The sequence below is a fragment of the Carassius gibelio genome, chromosome A23 (genome assembly GCF_023724105.1).
Source record: "Carassius gibelio isolate Cgi1373 ecotype wild population from Czech Republic chromosome A23, carGib1.2-hapl.c, whole genome shotgun sequence".
NCBI lineage: Eukaryota > Metazoa > Chordata > Actinopteri > Cypriniformes > Cyprinidae > Carassius > Carassius gibelio.
The window spans coordinates 17,931,968-17,954,754 of NC_068393.1; the positions used below are offsets into that span (position 1 = coordinate 17,931,968).

A 22,787-nucleotide genomic window follows, 5' to 3' on the forward strand; every position below is an offset into this window, starting at 1 on the left:
GCTTGAAAGAACAGTAAAAAGCACAAATGCTGGCTAAAGATAAAAGAAAAATGGAATACAATTTGTTCAGGGGCAATTAAGGCAAGGATGTATATCAAGCTTTCTTTCATTCTTACCCTGTCTCTCGTTCATTCCTAGGAGCTTGGCAGGCCAGTCAAATCACTGCTATTTAACTTTCATTGTTAAATGAAAGTTCATTTTCAGTGAAGAATTTCTAAATTACAATGAAATTGTCTACAACTGTAAATTGACTCCAATTATAATCACCTTGTTACAACCAACTGCTGATTATACATTCACTGTCACCTACACCAACATGACATTCACATTCCATTCCAGTAAAACCCCTGCAGGAGTAAGGATGAATGCATGAATGGGTGGGAAAAAAGCTTTGACCAGAATGAATTTTCTTGAATTAAGAGAATATATGCGATCTGCAAGACTTTTTGGGGGGTAAAATAATCTTACAAAATGTGGTGTGTTTGTGTTATACATATACAATCATTAAAATAAATTTCAAATAAATGTCTACTGTGAAGCAAACAAATGTGCATAAGACATCTATTTTTAATTTTCTGAGATATTTATATTAATGTCATGATTATTTAAAAAAGTCATTTATGAGCTCAACCTACATTTCAACACCAGCACAATGACGGATGTCTAATCCATAACAACCATCTTGACAGGGAGTCAAAAATGTGACATAATATGCCTGAGTCACTGTCAAAAACGCCCCCACTATTTCCCTAAGGCTGTAATTGTGACAAACAATCATCTATCATTTGCGATTGAGATGCTATACCAAATCCTGTAAATGTGTTTATGACCATGCTTGCAAATCCATTTGATTTTCTCTGTCTCTAAGCTAATGCGCTTATATGTCACCATGTTTTCTGCTGCCACTCGGGTCACTGATGAAAAATCAAGACATATGCTACAGCCAGTTGTCCATCTCAAGGTCTGGTGGTTTGTGATATACTGTAGGACAATTATGAAAAATTTTAATAACCCTCATATAAGAACTTATTTCTCCACATCAGCGAGAAAGATATTTGCTTCTCTCAAATAAAAGTGGCATCAGCTAAACTGGTCCATTTGTGAATTCTTCATTGTCATACAATCAACTGATATTGCAGACATCCATTTATTTCAAAGAATAGGATTTTTTCATCTGATTGTAATGAAAAATATGGCCTTAAACGACATTATCACTTTACAGATTTCTAGTTTTCTTTCTTTTTGTCTTCTACACCCAAAATAATATTTTCATTCAAGCAAAACTGTTAAAAAAACATCACTTCTGTACGGAGCCCCACACATGACAAGCAATAAAAAATAAATAAATTGTGCACACGATTTAGTAATTTGTTCCCTCAATGTACTAAATCATGACTGCATGTCATGTGTGGGGCTCCGTACTTCTGCAAAGGCAGAACAGATTTTTGCTTTACATGCCATAATTCACATTACAATCGTAGGGTAGTGTGATGAGAAGAGGTTTAATATGAGAGTCATACCTTAGCTGAATGAGGGATAACACATTCAGCCAGTCATTACCTCAAAACTAACTCTGACAGGGTAATCAAGCCCCTGACACAAAGTGGAGGTCTCTTGTATCACCCTGAATGGATAATGACCGACTGACTGTATATTTTCCCACTCATTACACAGCTACTAACCAATTAAATAAATACAGAGACATAAAATAATGATTTGAAAAATTATTTTATAAATTGGTTATTGTGAATATTGTATGTAATAGTTTATCCATTATTATATGACAATCTGATAGCTTAATTTCAATTTTTATATATTTTATTTTTTCATCATCAATTTCACAGAATAGTTTGTTCCAATTTAGAGGGACTGACTTTTAGTTGTCCTTCTTGTATAGCTATGCCACCTTTGAAAATGTCTTATAGAGACTGTGCTCAACAAAGTCTTATACTTTATTCAAGGAATGTGATTCTCAAGTGTGCGCTTCTTGTTTCTGAATCCTTTTCAATTTGTCTGAGAACCCCATGAAAGCTCAGACTTCTGTTTGTGAATATAAACCAAAGACCTGTGTCTCAAGCACAAGCTGACCAGAAATCAAAGATGTACACTTCAAATGGCAAACCCCCACATCCCCAGTGCTTCTTAAAGGCAAAGTGACCCTGCCAGTGCATTCTTCTATTACACCTCTATTTTTAATTTGCTCAGATGTTTGGATGTCTAAAGCTTTAAAAGACAATATTGGAGAATATGGACTTAAAGGATGATTGTGAAGAATGAGAATGAGAAAATGTGGAGCAGGAAAAAACAGCTCATTGAGAAGTAACCCCAGCCTTGAGCAAGGTCCTAACAAAGAGTTTATTGCTACCTGATAAGAAATGACTGTCTGTGCTCTTTTGTTTGGGGCATGGAGATAATTCTGGATATTGGAGTATGTGCTGAATGTGGCATACACTGATTGGAGGGATTATACAAGAGTAAATAAATTTTACAGTAGAGAGCTGAAACTGGTATCTGGAATCTTTTACTCACTCAATTAACAACAGCATAGGGCAATGAATGACGAGCCGCCTTCCCACATACAGACAAAAATTATTTATCTGTGTTTCAACCAGTGTCAAAAGTAAAATCAAAAACATAATGGCCCAATAATTTTAAAATAAAGCCGTAGGCTTTTTAACTGGCAAATGGCTATTCTGTAAAATACAAATATGGGACACTGGTGTCAATTCGCTGGGGTATATTTGAAGCAATAGCCAAAAATACATTGTATGGATCAAGATTATTGATACTTTGTAAATTTCCCACTGTAAATATATAAAAACTTAATTTTTGATTAGTAATATGCATTGCTAAGCACTTCATTTGGACAACTTTTAAGAAGATTTTCTTAATATTTTTTTGCACCCTCAGATTCCAGATATTCAAATAGTTGTATCTCAGCCAAATATTGTCCTATTTAGTGTTGGGTGATATGGTCATTTTCAAATCGTCATATCATCAGCCTGTGAGATCGACGATACACTATATTATCGTGCATGGGTGGAGCAAGAGCAGAGGTGTAAAAAGTACTCAAAAATTTTACTCAAGTGAAAGTACAAGTACTTAGGAAAAATTTTACTCAATTAAAAGTAAAAGTATCTGGCTAGAATCTTACTTGAGTAAAAGTAAAAAAGTACTCCATTAAAATTGTACTTGAGTATTAAAGAAGTAAAAGTAAAAGCAAGAAAGAAAACTAAAGATTCTTGTTTAAGCTTTTAATCTCAAAAAACATTAAATGAAATGCATACAAGGTTTTATCCTGCTTTAGAACTGTTTGTATTTAATTATCAAACTATAAGACAGACAATCTAATGCCAGTACACGCTACTCAAAGTTGTAAAACCTCAGATTTAACTTCAGTAGAAGCTGATTCTCAAAATTGTTAGTGTCAAGCCTAGCTCTTTTGGGGCTGAAAAGCAATCCTGCAGTGCTGAAAAGCCTCTCACAGGCAGCCGATGCGGGAAGAGGTGTATTAGTCTTGATAGAGAGGCTGCAAATAGCAGGAAACGTGAGCAGAGACTCCCTGGTGTCTGAAACACAGGCCAGATATCCATCCAACTCTTTGCTGGCTTCATGTGTTGTCGGTTTCAAAGAAGCAAAAAAATCTTCATCATCAGATGAACTGTTGGCCAATTCCTTCTTGTGGTCCAAAGGCTCCAGATGCACTCTGATGTAGTCCATGCCTACAAGCACAGTGAGCAGACACAAAGAAAAGTTTGGTTGAGGGGCTTCTGACTGGGAACAAATTTTATGGATTTTGTCATTAACTACATTTACGTGCAGTCATCTACATCTAAAATCATGCAAATCCCTTATTTTAGCATAAAATCTAACTGCATTTCCAAACCACATATGATACATATGAGTTTTGTTTCAAGAAACACTGAGGGATAACTACAACCTGCTGCAAGAATACTTTACATCAATATTCATATTGAGATCACAGCCAAAGATGGGATATAACATTCCTAAAAAGTGCAAAAATAAATAAATAAAAGAATAATTTTGGTATGGCTCAAAGGTTGCCCAGATTAGAATTCGTCAAGTGTATGTTGCTTGCATTCATTTACCTCGTTTTATGATGGTTTCATCATTTGTCCAAGAGGTCCGAAATTTAGGGAGAAGGATGGCAGCTGCTATGATCTCAGGATCTTCAAACATATGCTTGAATCGTGTTTGGATTCCTTGTTGTAGGGCATCCACAAGTGGGTCACAGTACCTGAGAGAATGGTGGAGTCGCTGAAGTTTCAAGCTTAACTGATGGACACTAGGCAGCAGCCACCCCAGCTGTGTATTCGTTTCCGCTTGCAAGATGTCGAGTACTTTTGCAACTGGACGCATTGTGTTGGCCCACTCTGTCAAGAACAGCATTTCTGCTGGATTAAACCTACAGGAGAAATCAGCATAATCAAAGAGTATTAAACAACAACAACCCACATTTGTTTACATCGATAGAGGGGAAAAACACTTACATTGGAACCTCAAGAGAGGTGCATATATTCCGAAGTGCGCCTTCTCCTGCTTCTTTGCAAATTTGAAGAATTCTGTCAACAGCCATAAAAGTTGAATTCCACCGCGTTTGGTTTGGCCTTAAAAGCTGAAGCCGGCTTTCTGATTCAACAGCTTCAGCTGCTAGAGCCGATCGGCTGCTTTTATTCCATAAAGCTTGGCATTTGCCAAAGACAGATCTGTAGAGTTTCTTGTAGTGTTCATTTGAGAGAGCTTTTTGGGCATCAACGCTTGAGACTAGGTTAAGTAAGTGACAGGCACACTTTTGATGTTTTGGTAGCTGGAATTCGAAGCCATCGTCTTGGTCCAGGACTCGTGAGGCATCTTGGAATTCCACACCATCACTTCCCTCACCACAGCCTTCAGAATCAGTGTCATCACTTTCACACCTTCTTGCCTCAGTCTCGATATCATTGTTTTCCACACCAAAAACTCTGAAAGCCTTCAGAAAGTTGGAACCACTGTCTGTGGTTGTGCAAACAACCTTGTCACGTATTTCATACTCTGAGTGGATATCATTCATGGCACTGGCCAGTACCTCAAAAGTATGAGAGCCCATTAATCTTTTGCAGGCAAGTGCAAAGGCGGAATGTCTTTCAAGACTTCCAGGGTTGATCCAGTGAGCAGTTACACCAATGAATGACTTTCTACGTGCAGTCCAACAATCCGTTGTGGTTGCAATCCATTCAACTTCATTCATGGCAGCAGTCACTTTCTGTTTCATGATCAGAGCAGCTTCAGCTATCTTGGAGCGTAAAGTAGGCCTTGTAATGACAGAAATGCCAGGCTGCAGTGTACTAATCAGCTCTTTAAATGATGGCAGATCAACAGTGCTGAAAGGATGAAGTCCTTGAATGATGTACCTTAATATAGCTTTGTTCACAGTGACTGGAGACACATGTTTGACTGCGAAAACTGAGTCAACTTTCAGTTGCTTACTGCTGGAAGCATGGGTGGAGGTCCTGTTCTTTCTCTTCTGTGCTGTCAATTTAGAGTAGTTTTTGAGGTAATTTGGGTGCATTCTCTGTAAAAACAACAAATAAATATTTATATTGTATGCAATAAATGTAACAATTACACATACACTCTCTGATTACAGCATTAAAGGGTTAGTTCACCCAAAAATGAAAAGATGTCATTAATGACTCACCCTCATGTCGTTCCAAGCCCGTAACACCTCCGTTCATCTTCGGAACACAGTTTAAGATATTTTAGATTTAGTCCGAGAGCTTTCTGTCCCTCCACTGAAAATGTATGTACGGTATACTGTCCATGTCCAGAAAGGTAATAAAAACATCATCAAAGTAGTCCATGTAACATCAGTGGGTTAGGTAGAATTATTTGAAGCATCGAAAATACATTTTGGTCCAAAAATAACAAAACCTACGACTTTATTCAGCATTGTAGCGTCACTGCGAAGTCGTGAACGCGGATTGACAACAGACCCGGAAGAGAATACAATGCCGAATAAAGTCGTAGGTTTTGTTATTTTTGGACCAAAATGTATTCGATGCTTCAAAAAATTCTAACTAACCCACTGATGTCACATGGACTACTTTGATGATGTTTTTATTACCTTTCTGGACATGGACAGTATACCGTACATACATTCTCAATGGAGGCACAGAAAGCTCTCGGACTAAATCTAAAATATCTTAAACTGTGTTCTGAAGATGAACGGAGGTCTTACGGGCTTGGAACGACATGAGGGCGAGTCATTAATGACATTATTTTCATTTTTGGGTGAACTAACCCTTTAATAAAACTGACATTTGCAGCCAATTGCACACTTTATAATGTTAAATACTTGTTGATTTTAGAAATACAGTAGCATTTAGTGACAATCAAACATTAATTTTATTTCTGATTATATTGACAAAAACACAGGACTGTAAGGCTGACATGACAGGGTGAATTGATTTCATTACATTAGTTTTGATGGTAACACTTTTACAATAAGGTTCGTTAGTTAACTACATTAGTTAACATGAACTAATAATGAACTGCACGTATACATGTTAATTTCAACATTTACTAATACTTTATATCTTGTTAACATTAGTTAATGCACTGTGAACTAACATGAACAAACAATGAACATCTGTATTTCTATTAACTAACGTTAACAAAGATTAACAGATACAGTAACAAATGTATTGCTCATGGTTATTTAATGTTAGTTAATACATGAACTAATCAACCTCATTGTAAAGTGTTACCTTTTTGACAATACAACATGTTTGGTAATTATTAAAAATAAAAATTTCTCGCTTGGTTTTCTTGTGTTTTGCATGAATTCAAACACAATGAGAGCACAGAATGATAATGATTATTCAAAGCTACAATAGGCGCCAAATTTCCCGTGGACCTAACGTTACCATAGCAAATAATTTACAGACAATTACAAATGCATTTTAGCATTTTATTACGTGAGCCTTATATTGTCAATCGCATGCATTAGTGAAAATAGGCCTACTACACATATAAAAGGCGCGCCATCAACGTCAAAACATGCACACCCAAAAAAAAAAAAAAAAAAACTATCAGTAAAACAAAATACTTAATGGACTTACCTCAATATGCTTCCTTAGGTTTGATGGCGAACTTTTGAAGGCCGATATTTCTTTATTAAGCGGGAGACAGAGGACACATTTCATCTTGAATGAATCTTTATTTACACCACTAAAAGAAAAGAATTCGCGAAGATACGGCCACGGGTGCTCTTGATCCTGTGGCTGATTTTGGACTGTGCTGCTCGCAGCTGCTGATGAATCACATACTTCCTCCATTTTCTTCCACTGATTGACTGTTATAATTTCTCTAATTTCCAGGTCAAGGTGCTGTGCATTGTGGTAATAGATGTGACATGACGTCACTTCCAAAGGACCAATGAACATGTCTGACCAATTTCATATAATGTGAAAACGATTTTCATAGGCAGAATAAATAACATTTAAATTAAACTGGGCATCAGCGCAATTCAATTGGTTTGGTAATAGCAAGGGAAAATAGAATGAAGTGATCTCCAAAAAATAAGTACTTTTTGACTGTAAATAAAATTGTAAGGAGTAAAAAGTACTTTTTTTCTAAAAAAATGTAATTAAGTAAAAGTAAAAGTATTGATTTTTAATTGTACTCAAGTAAAGTAAAAATCCCCAAAAATAATACTTAAGTACAGTAATCAAGTAAAATTACTCAAGTACTTTACACCTCTGAGCAAGAGAGAGACTTCTTTGTTCTTGTCATAGCCTAACTATTTGGTGTTTTAAACCACGCATGTGCCAATAATCGGAAAAATATACTTTCAGACATACTGATAAACTAACGTTAAATATAAAAATACTGTATTTAAAACAGCTAGTTCATATATAGTCGGACACAACTGTCATATCGTAAGTCCTGTGACAAATTTGCCACATCTGCACACGGAAGTTATCAGTCTAAATGTCAACGGTGAAAATCAATAGTAGATTTAATTTAAAGTCCAACAGTTTAACACTAATATTGGACAATAACAAACACATTAAATATAAAGTATTCAAAACAGGTAAGTTCATATATTTGGAGTAAAGTTCAGTTGAACTGATGCATTAAGCCTGTGTTATATTTTCCGCATGAGCGATCCGGATGCGCACACGGACAGCACGGACATGGACTTGTTCCATTTATACTTCAGAAAGTGCACGCTGATGGTCCGCTCTGCAACAAACATGTGAACAAACAATTGTCCAGAATTATTGCACATCTGGCTGTCTTTATATTCTTTTATTGATGGATTGCACAGGTTCGAATAGCAATGGGCTTCTTCACACTGCCTGCACATGTGCAGTTGTGTTTTTATAAAACGGGAGGCAAGTGGTTGTCTGCTCAGAGCCTCTGCACACACTCTCCGATGATTTTTACGTCACGCCTACCTAGCTGTCCATAGTGGACTAGTGGGCGCGTAAAGTATAAACAGAGGCATTAGTCATACAGCGCTCCAGACCGTCCGCCCCATGACGAGCCCGACGCACCACCACAGAAACAAAAATTAGATGCATTCTAACATTACTGTGGCATTAAACTCAGTTAGTGAGGGCTCGTTTAAAATATTGAATATATATAGGCCATTCAGATTACTTGTTAAAGTGTAATGAAATACCTTATATCTGCATACAATGTACGTCTGTTTTGCCTATTTTGAGCGTGTGTGTTTGTGTGTGGACCGCCGTGCTGAAGTGAAATAGCAGTTTGACAGCCAAATTATAATAGGACACCTAAAATAAAAATAATAATAGTTATTATTATTATAATTTAATAAATTAATAGGAGAATGCGCCTAATATCGTCTTGACTATCGACAGAGACATCAGCTATCTTTGATATCTCAGACTATCTTCGCTACACGATACTGTCGTCTATCAGCACAACCCTAGCCCTTTCCTAACAAACTATACAGCAGACCTGGAAGAGATTTTCAGAAGAGAAAATTCTAAGTGACCCTCTGATGCCACATGGACTACTTTGATGATGTTGTTATTACTTTACTGGACATGGACAGTATACCGTGCATACACTTTCAATGGAGGGACAGGAAGCTCTCTGACTAAATCTAAAATATCTTAAACTGTGTTCTGAAGATGATCAGAGGTCTTACGGGTTTGGAACGACATGAGGGTGAGTTATTAATGACATAATTTTAATATTTGGGTGAACTAACCCTTTAAAGTCAACAAGAAATGACACTCACTCACCATTTTATGTCTGTAATGTAACATTTTTAAGCATAACAGAATACAAAAAAGTACACTCTCACTAGTGCAGCACCCTTTAAATAGGTATATTAGAACATAAAAAGGGATATTAGTACCTACAGTGTACATAAATGGTGCCTATTAGTACCTTTTAAAAGTTACCACCACAATGATAGCTTTTGCACTTTTTTTTCTGAGAGTGGTGACATTTGATTTTATCCATCAGAAATAGCTTGCAACGTGAAAAGTGGCAGTTTCAAAGCAGAATAGAGCCAGACCTGAATGCTTATTACATTTTGATGAAAGATTACAAAGATGAGAGGGTGGTGACAGGCCTTGGTCATTTCCAGACAACCTTAGATACAGATTAGTGTGGGCAGGGCCCTTTCAGACTGGCCAAGACACTAATACCTGCCCTTTTGAAATCATTTCAGACCACACATATATTCAGCACATACCCAAGGCCTTCCACCCATCAGAGCCAACAAACATGTTACCTTTGACACAATGATGACATAATTCACTCCAGAGCAAAGAGGTCTATAAACCCTAAATAAAGGTAAGCTTTCTTATTTATCTTATTGGTGATTGCTCAACTACTTAAGTCTATGGTCCATACTAGCCAAGCCCAGAGCCCCTGTTCTAGAGACATTATTGGACACTGATATAAGTATCCACATAGAACAGTTAGTTCAGTGAGTTACTATCTGTTTTGAGCATAATGAAATGGAACATTATGATTATAAAACAGCGTGAGGGGCGATTATTGGTAAAAAAGCTGAAATAAGTCATCCACCGTTTTTGCTGTGACTTAAAAGAAGACGTTTATCAGTGTAAAATGCTATTAGGGACTTGAAGACAGGTATGAAACTGACTTGTGCTGAATATAAGCACACATCCAGGAGAGTGAAAAACATTCACTGCACCGATTAGATGACTGGTTGTTAATTAAAAACCACTCATACTAATAAAATCCCTTCTAACTCCTCCCAGAGCCAACTTGAAAGACCTCTTGAGATGTTTGGCCTATGCTCATTTTTCACCAAATAAAATGAATGGCATTGCAATGAAGGCTCATTGCTCCGCAGTTAAAAGCAGACAGAGAACAGAGCAGAATGCTAATTCATGAAAGTTCTAACACTGGCTGCTTTAATAAAGAGCAGTCTATCAGTGTCAACACACACCCTTATCTGACATTACTGTGGCTCGGGGACCGGGAATGAGCTCCGGCATCATAAAAAATAAAAATAAAATTGTAGAGAGCGCTAGAGAACAAATGACAAAAAAACATGCAGAGTAAAGGGGCTTTTATGACTGTGAGCATACACACTGGCAAAGCAGAAGGCATTAAATTCAAGACGACTTAGACATAACATTATCTAGGACTGCTAATTTAACATCAGTATCCCAATCATAAAATCCTAAACGTTATCTGATAAGCTGACTCTAGATCAGTGACTCCAGACAACTTTATCCATATTATTTTTCTGCTTTTAAGAACACAGAAAAAAAAAATGTTTAAATAAACATACACAAAGTTATTTAATTTATGGATTAGAAGTATACTAAACATCTTAAATTATGGGAGCATTCCAATAAAATAAAACAAATTCTTTATTTTTAATGGTCCTGTATGTAGGATTGACACCAAGTGGTTTAACTAGGTATTGCAGTCCAAATTCAAAATATTGGAGATTTTTTTCATTTGATTCGCAGCTGTTTGAAACAGGTCATGCATGTGTGTCCGATAACTGCAGTTGTCGCAGAAAGAACTTTTCCCAATACTTTTATCCTACGTGAAATATATAACAGTCATAGTAAATTTAGTTTGTAATAATGCATGCTTCTGTGACAGCTCTGTAGTTTAATTAATGCTTTGTTGTGCGATGTTATGTTTAATGCAATGCAGTTTGGATTTCCATGGTAAACCTAGGCTTTTTGTGTTCAATCATTAATCTTAAATCATTAAATCTCACCTAATAAACAAGAATAAACAAATCAAACAATCGTATGCATTTACTAACAGTTTGCTTTATTTAAAAAACACTCGTTTTTCTAATCCTTTTGTATTCCATCTGTTTTCTTTTTATAACAAAAGCCTCTAACACTTGTGATATTCTTTTTCTATTGTATCCATTTTCTTTTTATTTATTATATAATTAAAAAAAAACTTGCTATGTGTACTGCATTAAGCTAACTGAGACTTTTCATAGCACATGCATTTTCTTGTTGTTGATTTTGATTGCTACCATTGTCCTCATTTGTAAGTCACTTTGGATAAAAGTGTCTGCTAAATGACAACGTAAATGTATTTTATGTACTTTATTTTTAATATCAATGCTGTTTAAGACAATAGCACCATCCCCTGACCACTATAATGTGACAATTGATAGCTCATTTAAAGGTAATGTCACCGCTAAATTAGAGTAACTTAATGGTTTCGAGGTGGGAGTAGGGAGCTGGAGCCGACTCCAAAAAAACTGGTACCAAACACCCCTGATTTTTACACTTCAAATTAGGTAGCCTGTCATCATACAATAATGTACAGTATTTGAAACATTGAAGCATGTCAACATATTCTGTTACACCAAATACAAAAAATAGTGATTTTTTAAAAAGAATCATATGACCTGTTTAAATATCTGCAAACATTTTATGGTATTTATGCTTTAGTAGTCAAAAACTTACATACACCACCTTTAAATAACTACCATATTCACATTTATACCACAAAAAAAAACGTGTGTTGAAACTACTTTGGTATATATAGATTCACCAGACAAAGCATTTGAACTTGTAAAGTCTGAACTCAAATGGATTTAAGCATGACTTGCTAAAAGTTTATAAATGACAGCTGAAACTGTTGGATATTACAGCATTTAATTAAGCTGTGAGTGACCTCAGATTCAAGCAGAGGTGGGTAGAGTACCCAAAAACTTTACTCAAGTAAAAGTAAAAGTAATTCTAGAAATATTTACTCAAGTAAAAGTAAAAGTGCTAGTCTTGAATAGTTACTTGAGTAAGAGTAAAAGAGTATCGGATAAAAAATCTACTCAAGTAGTTAGTTACTAGTTACTTTGGGTCATATATACGGAGCCTATTTTTATTTAGATAAATAGATAAAATGTATGTAATGTATGTGTGTGTGTATAAATGTATATATTTCATCAGCCTTTACTCCAATGTATGTAATTTATTATAAACCCTGTCTGTTTACTTAAGTAACAAATATAGGTGTCATGCCATAACATATTTTTAATACGACTGACTTTATATTAAATGTGAATTTAACATTGAAAGTTAATGTGATATTAATATTGCTACTAATCTTTCATTGTTCAGAAAGAGAGCAAATAACATTTACATTATTAAAGATCATTTTCACTGACAGTCTAGAGTTCAGTCACTCTCAGAAACTCCCATTAAAATCGCTGAAACTGTTAACACTGTGAAATCAATATCTTAATTATAGATTCGTACACACATCTGCACTTTGTTGTTTCTGACGAGAGAATTCGCCAGAAAGAGGTCTCCATTCAGTGAGCGAGTGAAAGAAGCGCCGGCATTTTAGCGATGACTCATCTGAACACCTCTGATTGGCCATTGCATTCAAAAGCTCAACAGAATCTTGTGTGATTGGTTAATGCGCAGCGCTGTAAAAACGCGTCTGTCTCTGGCTCAGCGCCAGCAAGCGATCACAGATCTGAATTTAGCAGCTGATATGACTTGTTGAACGTACTCGCACCGGTGTGATTGTATTAAAATTAACAAAATCTTAATCGGCTATTTTTTTGTCTTTTGGAAGCTGCATTCAACTTGACTCCCCTCTGTTATAAGCCACACACGTACAACAAACTAATGTCACAGTGGTATCGTGTACTGTAATCGAATGTAGCCCAAGTTATTACCTGTTAAACAGTAGACAGCACACGTGGTGTTCATCTAATAAGGATCTCCATCGCAAGCAAATAATAGCTTTTGTAGATTTGCTTTCAATTCAGTGCAGTTCCATAGAGTTTTCAACGCTGCTGATATTCTTAAACATTACAACTCTGCGTGAACCGCTTCAGACGCTCAGCTCGTGAGGCACGGAGCTGAACGACTCATTCAAAATGATTCATGAACCAATTCACTCGTTTGCCAATTGGTTTGATCAAGCCTTTGTACAGAATTGACTCAAAAGAATGAATCATTCGCGAATGGGCATCGCTCATTGCCCAGAGAAAAGTAGACAGCGTGTTTGGAATCAACTGAAGCATTTATAACATTTATTGCTTTAAGATAAAGTAACGAGAGGGGCGTCGGCCACAGTAACGAAGTAAAAGTACAGATTTTTCCCAAAAAATTTACTCAAGTAAGAGTATAAAGTACCCACTTTTAAATATACTCCGAAAAGTATTAGTTACCCCGAAAAATTACTCAAGTAAATGTAACGAAGTAAATGTAACTCGTTACTACCCACCTCTGGATTCAAGTATATGATTTTGCCATTACAGTTGGTTAGCTTTATATTGCTAATATCTATTATGCAATATATCAATTTAAGCATAACAAACAAAGCATGGACTGTCTTGCAAACCAACAAGACAGCATCGGAGGATGAGGACAGATTTTACAACCCAGCTCAAGCCACGACTATGTCTGCTGTGCCTCAGTCATAATCACTCTCCTTCCCACTTTGATCCCATAGACATAGATGTAAACAGCACTTTAATGCCATGTTTTTTTCTTCATTTTCCTGCCAAAACAGCAGTGACAATGTGGACATTCACATACATATCTGTCTCCCTACCTGTGAACAACAATTTATTAGTCAGATCCTAAAGTGCAAGGCAGGCTGAAACTGTAGCCTGTTATATTGGAAGGTGCGCTGTGCTGAGCCGAGCTGAGGGGACAGCCTATTATTACAGCAGTCCTGATCAGGAGAAAACAACTCTCCAGTCAGGTGCAAGAGGAGAAAATGTACAGAATAGAAAGAGGTCCAAGAGAGTATAACAGACAGCCTATAGAAAGAGTTCCCACAAACAGAGAGAGTTAGAGAAAAATGAGGAAGTAGTGACAAAAGATTTTTCTGCTTCTGCTAGCCACCCATTCAGATAGGGAATTCTCTAATCAGAAGGGCAGGTAGGACAAAAAAAAAATATCACACCAGCAAGTCTTGACACAGCTGTGCCTACAGACACGGCTCATTTCCAACTCACAACTTCTAACTGTTGGATTGTGGGAGTTGGGGGGTTTTAAGTGGGATGGGCCCCAGTCCAATACTTACTAACTGCAAAAAGAATTTCCCAAAAGACATGTTGCTGCTTTTTGCTTTTATAGATGCCTGTGGTGATCTCTTCAAACAGGGCTGTTTTTTTATTTCAGGGAGGACAACTACATTCTCCACCAGTCTGTCCACATCATGTCAGCTGCAAAATACTGACATCTTATGTTTTATGTTAGTAATTTTGTCTACTCAAGTGCTCAACTGATAAATCAACTTAATTCTTTGGGAGTCCATATGTATTATCATTCAGTTGTTTAATTGTATCAGACAAATGTTAAGTGTTAAAACAACAGCCAAGTAAAAAAATAAATAAATAAATAAATTATCTGAAATAGGTTTGTGCAATATACTGGTCGATACAGTAAACTGACAGAAAGTTATCAGTTGAGATTTTGGATTATGCTCACAATTATGCTCACATGATGTTGCCAGTGTAGCATCATCACAAAATGAACATTATCGTTTTAACATGCAAGTAATAAATTGAGTTTAAAATTAAGTGACAAAATTACCATCTTGGAAAGTAAACACAATTGGTTATGTCTTAAAGGGATAGTTCACCCATCTTACCCCCAGGGCATTCAAGATGTAGCTGACTTTGTTTCTTCAGTAGAACACAAACCGAGATTTTTAGCTCAAACGATTACAGTCTATCAGTCTTATAATGTAAGTAAATGGTAATCACAGCTAAAACATACAATAAAACAAAAACAAAAAAACATACACAAACAAAAACAAATTAAACCCTGCGGCTCGTGATGATACATTAATGTGTAAAGACACTAAATGATCGGTCTGTTCAAGAAGCTGAACAGTATTTATATCATTTTTTACCTCTGATTCACACCATGTCCGAACTGTTAGAACTCTCCTGAGCATGTCTTGTTGTGCACGTTCTCAGCAGTACTTTATAAAGACCTGTTTTACAATTGGAATCTACAAATGAATGATTCAATGACAAATACTTTTTTAAACGGGCAGTTGTCGCCACCTCTTGAAGGAAGAGTTTACGCGTTACAATACATACAAGTGTTAAGATACTTTCATTTTGATAGCTACAGTAGAGAATACGTTTTTATACTCCAACTATAAACTTTTAAGCCAGTAATTAAGTTATTTAAATGTCGTAACACAGAAATACTGATGTGTGGTTGATAAGATTGTCTGTGTTGCTCTTTCTGGATCAGCAGCAGCATGAATTATTCATTAACATGGGCAGCAACAAAACATTCTTCTCACACTCCACTGACACTTGCAATGTGTAACAGTCATAATAGACATAGCTGAATCGTTGTCATTCAGGAATAAGATCGCTAATGTAAACAGCAAATTATTTTCTGAGGATTTTGGCAAGTTCTCACAGACCAATCGGAGACACATCCCTAGTAAACACGGTTAGGGGTGGCCGACATAGCCTCAAAGTATATCACAATATTTAAAGAAGATTTGCAATAACAATATTTATGACGATATAGAAAAAAATATGGAAAAACATTTTAGCGGTGATTGCAGCTGGCAGGCATCAGCCTTTATTAGTGCAAACAAAACGAAGGATATTTTCCATCCATTTCCAGTGAGCTACTGTCATCGATGACAGACTACCTAATTCGAAGTGTAAATCTATTGTCATAAGGTGGCAGCAGTAGCTGAGTGTTCAACTTGAAGCAGACCGATCTGTGTTTGATGTTAAAATACAGTGAGACGGACTTAACCCTTAATTACACTGAACAGAGCTGATCGCGCCCACTCTAGTGAATGCTTTTGTTTTCACCAGCCACAATGCGGCACGTTTCAGAAGAATCCCAGAAGCAGCTCTCCGCACTCTACTGTCGCATAGTGTGAACACCACAATGACTTCAAGACAGACTGCAAGTCATGAAGACTGAACAGCATAGCTATCTGCCGACGTTTACATCATGTAGTATGAACTAGGCTGTAATGTTAATCAAACAAAAAGTTAGCTTTAATGATAATCAATGTATATAATATAGTTTTTTCCATTTGATTTTGTCATTCAATTTCTGTAGTATATTTCTGACTGACAAAACTAAGAACTTTAAGTATTTTTGTTCAGTTGTATTTATTTTTCCTATTGCTTCTAATAATATTATTTGTTCTTATTTTATTACTAACTACTTATTCCCAAGAAAGCTTGAGACATTTTTACTTGATTAGGCCAATAGTAGTTTTTGCTGTAATATCAACATTGGTGTTGATAATTATAAAAAGGTAATTTTTAAGTCTAAGGGTAATTTTGGGGCCTGGAGAAGTTTTGTCATGCCCTGACATTTGTGCTTTTTTCAGTTTCTTATACACATCTAAATGGCTAAAAGTCTAATCTCAATGTAATCAGCACAAACTGGGCATATGTGATGCAGCATGTATGTACATGATTATGTTTTTGAGAAAAAAAATGTCATGCGTGGTTAGTGAAAAACTAAAAATGTTAAATCACTGGAATAAGGCCATAAAACACATAAAGAACATTTGACTTTTGAGAACTGGAGCTTGTAGCCTAGAATTTTTCTTTCTAAATTATGTGAAAATCATCTTGTTTACTCACTTACAGAAAACAATATATTTATTTAAATTATATATTTATTAAAAAAGACACTTTTTGTTGGTAAAAGTCATATGCGAGTAGGCGTCAACTATCATGGATATCATTGTGGTTTACACCTGAGAAGACGAAGTCCTGCATAATGAGCTGCATAATGAGCCTTACTGTCAGCTGTGTGACTGAGAGGGGAAGAGTTACAAGAAAGAATGTGAGAACAAGATAAATGTATATAATTTTATGTTTGTAGTTTATTTAGAATACATTTAATTATCCCACAACATAATTTAATATCCACTTGCGAGTCCAGTTAAACAGTTTATTAGGAACAATCAAAGCTGACTTTCAAACTGATTTTTTTGCATCATTACTCCAGTTAAGGGAGTTCAGCGCGGGGGGGGGGTCACATTTGAAGAAAAAGAAGGGAGACATGAAAAACGGACATTGCGTTGTTTTCATATGGTTTACTTTAATACAGAACATTTGTTTTCGGCAGCACTTATTTAGTTTAAAAGTAGACATGTCAGGCTTTCTATAGATATCTCTCTCATGTCTCTTCGTTGAGTATTCACTGAGTTACAGTTCATTTTAATGATGCATGTTTAAATGAAGATCAGTGCAGACAATGGTTGCAGACAGCACACCTTGTTTGTTATCTTTATTTTTTAAATGCACAAAGTTTAGTTTTTATTATGCCTGTGTACAAAAAAAGTAGACCCTTTACAGATTTGATAGATATATTGCTCTTATCTGTATGATCAAAACTGAAAATGTAATTTAAGTTATTTTCGGGGTTATCAGGAGAAAATGCCTCATAACACGTATACGCATAATCGACTCCAGAGGGTTAATAGTGTTTTTTTTGTTTGTTTTTTTTTATATTGTAACAACCTTGTTTCAATAAAAAAAATATTCAACATTACATACTGTATATAGTTTGTCTCTAAACAAATTAGTTATGTTTAAATATATAAGATTTTGGTCATATTGCCCATCTCTAATATATATATTGAATTTTTTTCAAAAAGATCCCTGCATTTAGGAAAGGAGAAACGCCCTCTAAACCCTTCCAAATATTACTGTCATGAACTGAAAAACACTGTAAACAGTGATGATGCAAACTGCTGTTTAAATAACCAAATACAAAAATACAAACAAGGTCCATTTCTGCATATCAGTTGGTGTGAAATGTTCAGCCATTGCTGTTATGTCCAATAACTCAAGTATTTGAGTACTTGTGTGTCATATAGAAGTGCAAGTGTGTCATATAAAAGTGGACATACATTTCTATGGGGAGAAGGTGACTGATCCTGTGATTATCTGTGATGCCACTACTGAAGGAGATGGTTTTGGAGCTTTAACAATATCAGTCATGCCAGCTTGAGCTAGTCTCACCCTGGAGACAAGTGTGGCTCACGAAACTTGAGAGGTCTGAAAAAACAAATCTAAAATCAATATCATCCACAACACAAAACTCTATCTCTCTCTCGCTCTCTCTCTCTCTCTCTCTGTCTGTGTACTTCTGCATTGAGTGACACTTGTTTTTAATTGTTGCTTCCCTCGGCAAGATCCAGTGGACAGTTTATTCAACCTTCAATCTAAAAGTTTTCATCAATAACGTTTTAAAATATCAATAGCACATTACATCAATTCAGGCTCTTTCAAAGGCAATTACTATTATGCAGTCCCTTTTTCAGAGCTCGGGTCTAGTTGTGTCAAAATTCACAAATACATTATTGACATTTGCTCAATATGCATACCCCCATAACGTGCTGTAAGGCAATTGGCAGTGTCACCCTGAACGTAATGAAAACATAAGAGAGTACAGCATTTACCCCTGTAGTCCACCTCACTAAACATTAGAACAGACACTATTTGCAAAGCTACTCTCAACTGCTGCATCGATCCATTCAGTAGACATCTAATAAGGTTCTTGTAACCAAAAAGCGATAGAATTGACTTGAAATAATAATCAGATAACAATTAAGATTAAATATTCCACAGCTTTCATATAGTAAACATAAAATATACAGCAACAGCACAGTCATAGATGTGATGAGAAGAATAGGCTTCTGGGAATGATCTGGTAAAACCCAAACATTTTCTCCATCGTTGAATTTCTGGCTGCTGTTATTGAAGAGCAATAGCCACTGGGCTATTTGTTAGAAGTCTGCCATGGCACAGAACCTCTGATCCTGCTATCACAGCTCAACTGATGAACTCAATTTAAACTAAGGCCTGGTGGGGCCACAGTCCACAGACTTCTCAGGCAAGCTTGTGCTGTCCAGAGATTGGGCCGTCATCTAAATCTAACTCCCTGAGAAAAAAAATAGTGCTGCTTTCAGAAGAAACAGAATAGCTTCTGTTATTCAATAATAGAGACCTCTGTCTAATCTCTATTTTTCTTTAAAAGGGCTTTCTTTTGATTTTGTTACAAAAGTATTTCACCGAATAAATGTAAATGCTATTATCATTTTTACACCCTATGTAAAATAATGTTCCAAACCTGTTTGATTGACTTTCTTCCACACACACTAGGGATGTCAATATGATAATATGATGATAATTTCCATGATTGATCGTCATTTAAATTAACGATCAATTAATCTATTAATTGTTAACCTTAATGCTACAAAATGTGTCTATTCCAGCTGCGCAGTCACCAGTATGACAGGACTAGCAAAACCAACTCAAAAATAAATAAATGAATAAAATAAACAAAATAAAATAAAATGCTTTTTCATCCAAATTAAAGGGGGTTTAGTTTGAATTGAATGCTAGTAGAAGGATTAGTAGCAGATGTTACATTTTGAATATGGAAAAAAAATTCTTTGTTCACCCCCAGAAGCTGTGTGAGACACTTTTTATTATGGCTGGACGCTTTTTATTTCATTTCTTTTGGACTGATGCACTGCAACACCCACTGATTGCCATTAAACAGCTTGAAAGATCAAATACAATTTATGACAGGATTAGTCTGAAAGAAGAAAGTCCTATACACATAGGATGCCTTGAAGGTGAGTAATTTATGGGCTAATTTTCATTTTAAAGTGAACTAACCCTTTAAGTGACTAATAAGTGGCTAAATTCTGAGAGAAAAGTGGGGTTTGGGAAAATCATATACTATGTTTATTATTGAATATTCTAAACTAATGTAATGGCCAATACGAACATATGTTGAGAACCCTGCTAGGCAACTTTTTTTTAATGTAGCTTCTAAAACATTATGAATTAAGAAGAGACAAGCATACAAGACCTAAAGTACAAATGACAGAAATGTATGCGCAAGGCCCACAAGCAAATACTAGACAGTTGTTAGAAAACTCAAGCTGAATCACCATAGACATACAATGAATTAATGTGGGTAAAAACAGTTTCACAGACTTCTAATTTCCACCATTTACATATGACTGATATTCCATTAACTAACTTTTAGAATAATCATTTTATCTCATCTAAGATTCAGAATCACCACATGATATCATAAACATCTTTGAAACCACCACATCAATACCATTAATGACTCGAAATAAACCATTAATTTTCTTAAACATCTGTCAAACAGGGAACAAATGATTACCTGGAACAAGGCCCAACTCTAAGTCACAGTTTCCACCTGACAGAGAGTACTTCCAGATTGTAAGAAACAGACCTTGCTATTATCTTAAAAAGAAATAAAAGAAGCATGGATTGAAGCATTATAAGCAAAACCATCTGAAACAGCATAATGTTAACTAAATCACATGCTACCATTCAGTGGCAATCAATTACACTTAAGTGTAATAGTTGTGAGAACAAGTAAGAAAATGATTCTTGGCACGACTGACTGTGAGTGACTGAACATCTCTTGGGGGCATAATAAAGAGAACCACATCTTAAACCTTTTAGACCTAGCATCCATTACTATGAATGTGCTTGTGACTCAACTTATGTTGTGGATGACAGGATGTATGTTTAACAGCTAATCAAATAGTAATATTGACCTTGGCTTCATATTTTTATTTTAGAAAAATAAAGCACATTGATGACAGACATAATGGAACTTTAACCAAAGTGAAAAAGTAATGTACCTTTAAAACAGTTTTCTATTAACGGGCATCTCAACAGTTCTCAACAAATAGATTTATTGTAAGATTAAACTGATTTTTATGTTTAAGTCCTATTTCAACTATAGCTTTACAAACTTTGGCCATTAAGCATTCATTTTTGATAGACCCATTTTTCTGTCCAGAAATCTGGGTTTAAAGGAAATAATCCACAATCCTGTCCACAGTTTGCTACATACAATGCTTTGTGGTCTTTTATTGTGTTGTTGTGAATGGACAGTTAATCAGTACCTTCTATTTAAATCTACATTACATACCTTATTTTCCATGCATTGCTCTTTGAAAAATCAATGCTTGATTTATTGCAAAAACCTGGTCTTTGCCTAGCAAAAGCATTATGTTGTCTAAATTAAGGAGCACAAACAACATCATATCAGCATCTCTCTTTCACCTGATTATATTCTTGTTCAATTTTTTGATGTATTACAAAGCAGTAATATTGTCTGTAAAAGGGCAGGCAACAAAGTGAGCTCATATGAGGAGCATTATGTGTTATTAGGAAAACATTAGTAATGTGAACCAGCCATAGGTATGGACAAACTGTCTGCCTTCACTGGCTTTGAATGCTGCTAGTATATGGCCATAAGAAATACTGAGACACTTTCTATTTTTCAATTTTTCCCTGAATTCTCAGACTAAACATACTACACAGCAGTGTTCAGCTATGTTTGCCCATAGTGTTGTTTGTCAGGCTGGCTATAGACATTGTGACAAATCACCAGCAGGCAAATTTGTTAAAACACTGATGCAGTTTAATGGGTGATGTCCGGGACCTGGGTACATCTGATCTCAGCAGACATTAGTGACCAGCCATATCCACTAGACCGATCACAATTCTGGCTGAAGTTTGCCTGTACTGTATTTCTTTTTCTCATGGTGAAAGTTATTTCTAAATTAAATCTGGACTGTGCAGCCTGTTTGGTTCTACGCTGGCTAAATCATTACGAACATCTCATCTAAAAGTTGTTGGCATTCAAATACAGTAGGAGGCTGGCCTGAATCCACAAAGCCCAAAAACTGCAACTTAATTCAGCTACCAAAGTGTCTGCAACAAAGTGAAGAGAAAAAACGAGCCTTCTTATGTATTTTCAGCCTCAGCCAAGCTCACTCATCCATGAAAATCCCATCTCAGGGAGAGAGGAGGTGAAGACCTGCGAGCACACACACACATTTACTCGCACACGGCAAACAGTAAAGGACACGCTGCCAGATCCTCACTAGAGCCCTTTATCCTTATCATAACTACTCCCACAATTACTCACATGAGTGGTTTACATGTTTCTGCCAAGCTATGTTGCATTTTCCTGTCCTAGTGATACAAAAACCTCTAGGCACCGAACATTAACTGGGCCACTACAGACAGGCACATGCAGTGGTTACATTATGCTAGATTACGTGAGTTTGAGATGCAATATTTAAAGCGCAGACAGATACACAAGGTGGCATGTTTACTAGGGATGCACCGATAGGATTTTTTGGGGCCGAGACGGATAACATCAGCATCATCAAATAATTTCTAATGAACATGGATTGGAAATATTTAACATTCAGCAGGCCTACATAAATACAACAGA

At 35.9% G+C, this 22,787-nt stretch overlaps 2 protein-coding genes across 8 annotated transcripts in view; both read right to left on the minus strand.

The window, feature by feature from the left end:
• Positions 1 to 22,787, minus strand: part of LOC127944769 (calmodulin-binding transcription activator 1-like) — a 355,510-nt gene that overhangs the window by 324,716 nt on the left and 8,007 nt on the right. The gene's annotated exons all lie outside the window — the stretch shown is intronic.
• Positions 3,240 to 5,237, minus strand: LOC127944771 (uncharacterized). Its single transcript, XM_052541011.1, has 3 exons — positions 4,512 to 5,237; positions 4,110 to 4,426; positions 3,240 to 3,722 (listed from the first exon to the last, which is right to left on the minus strand). The coding sequence occupies exons 1-3, from the start codon at positions 5,105 to 5,107 to the stop codon at positions 3,364 to 3,366; spliced, it is 1,272 nt and encodes a 423-aa protein (XP_052396971.1). The 5' UTR covers positions 5,108 to 5,237; the 3' UTR covers positions 3,240 to 3,363.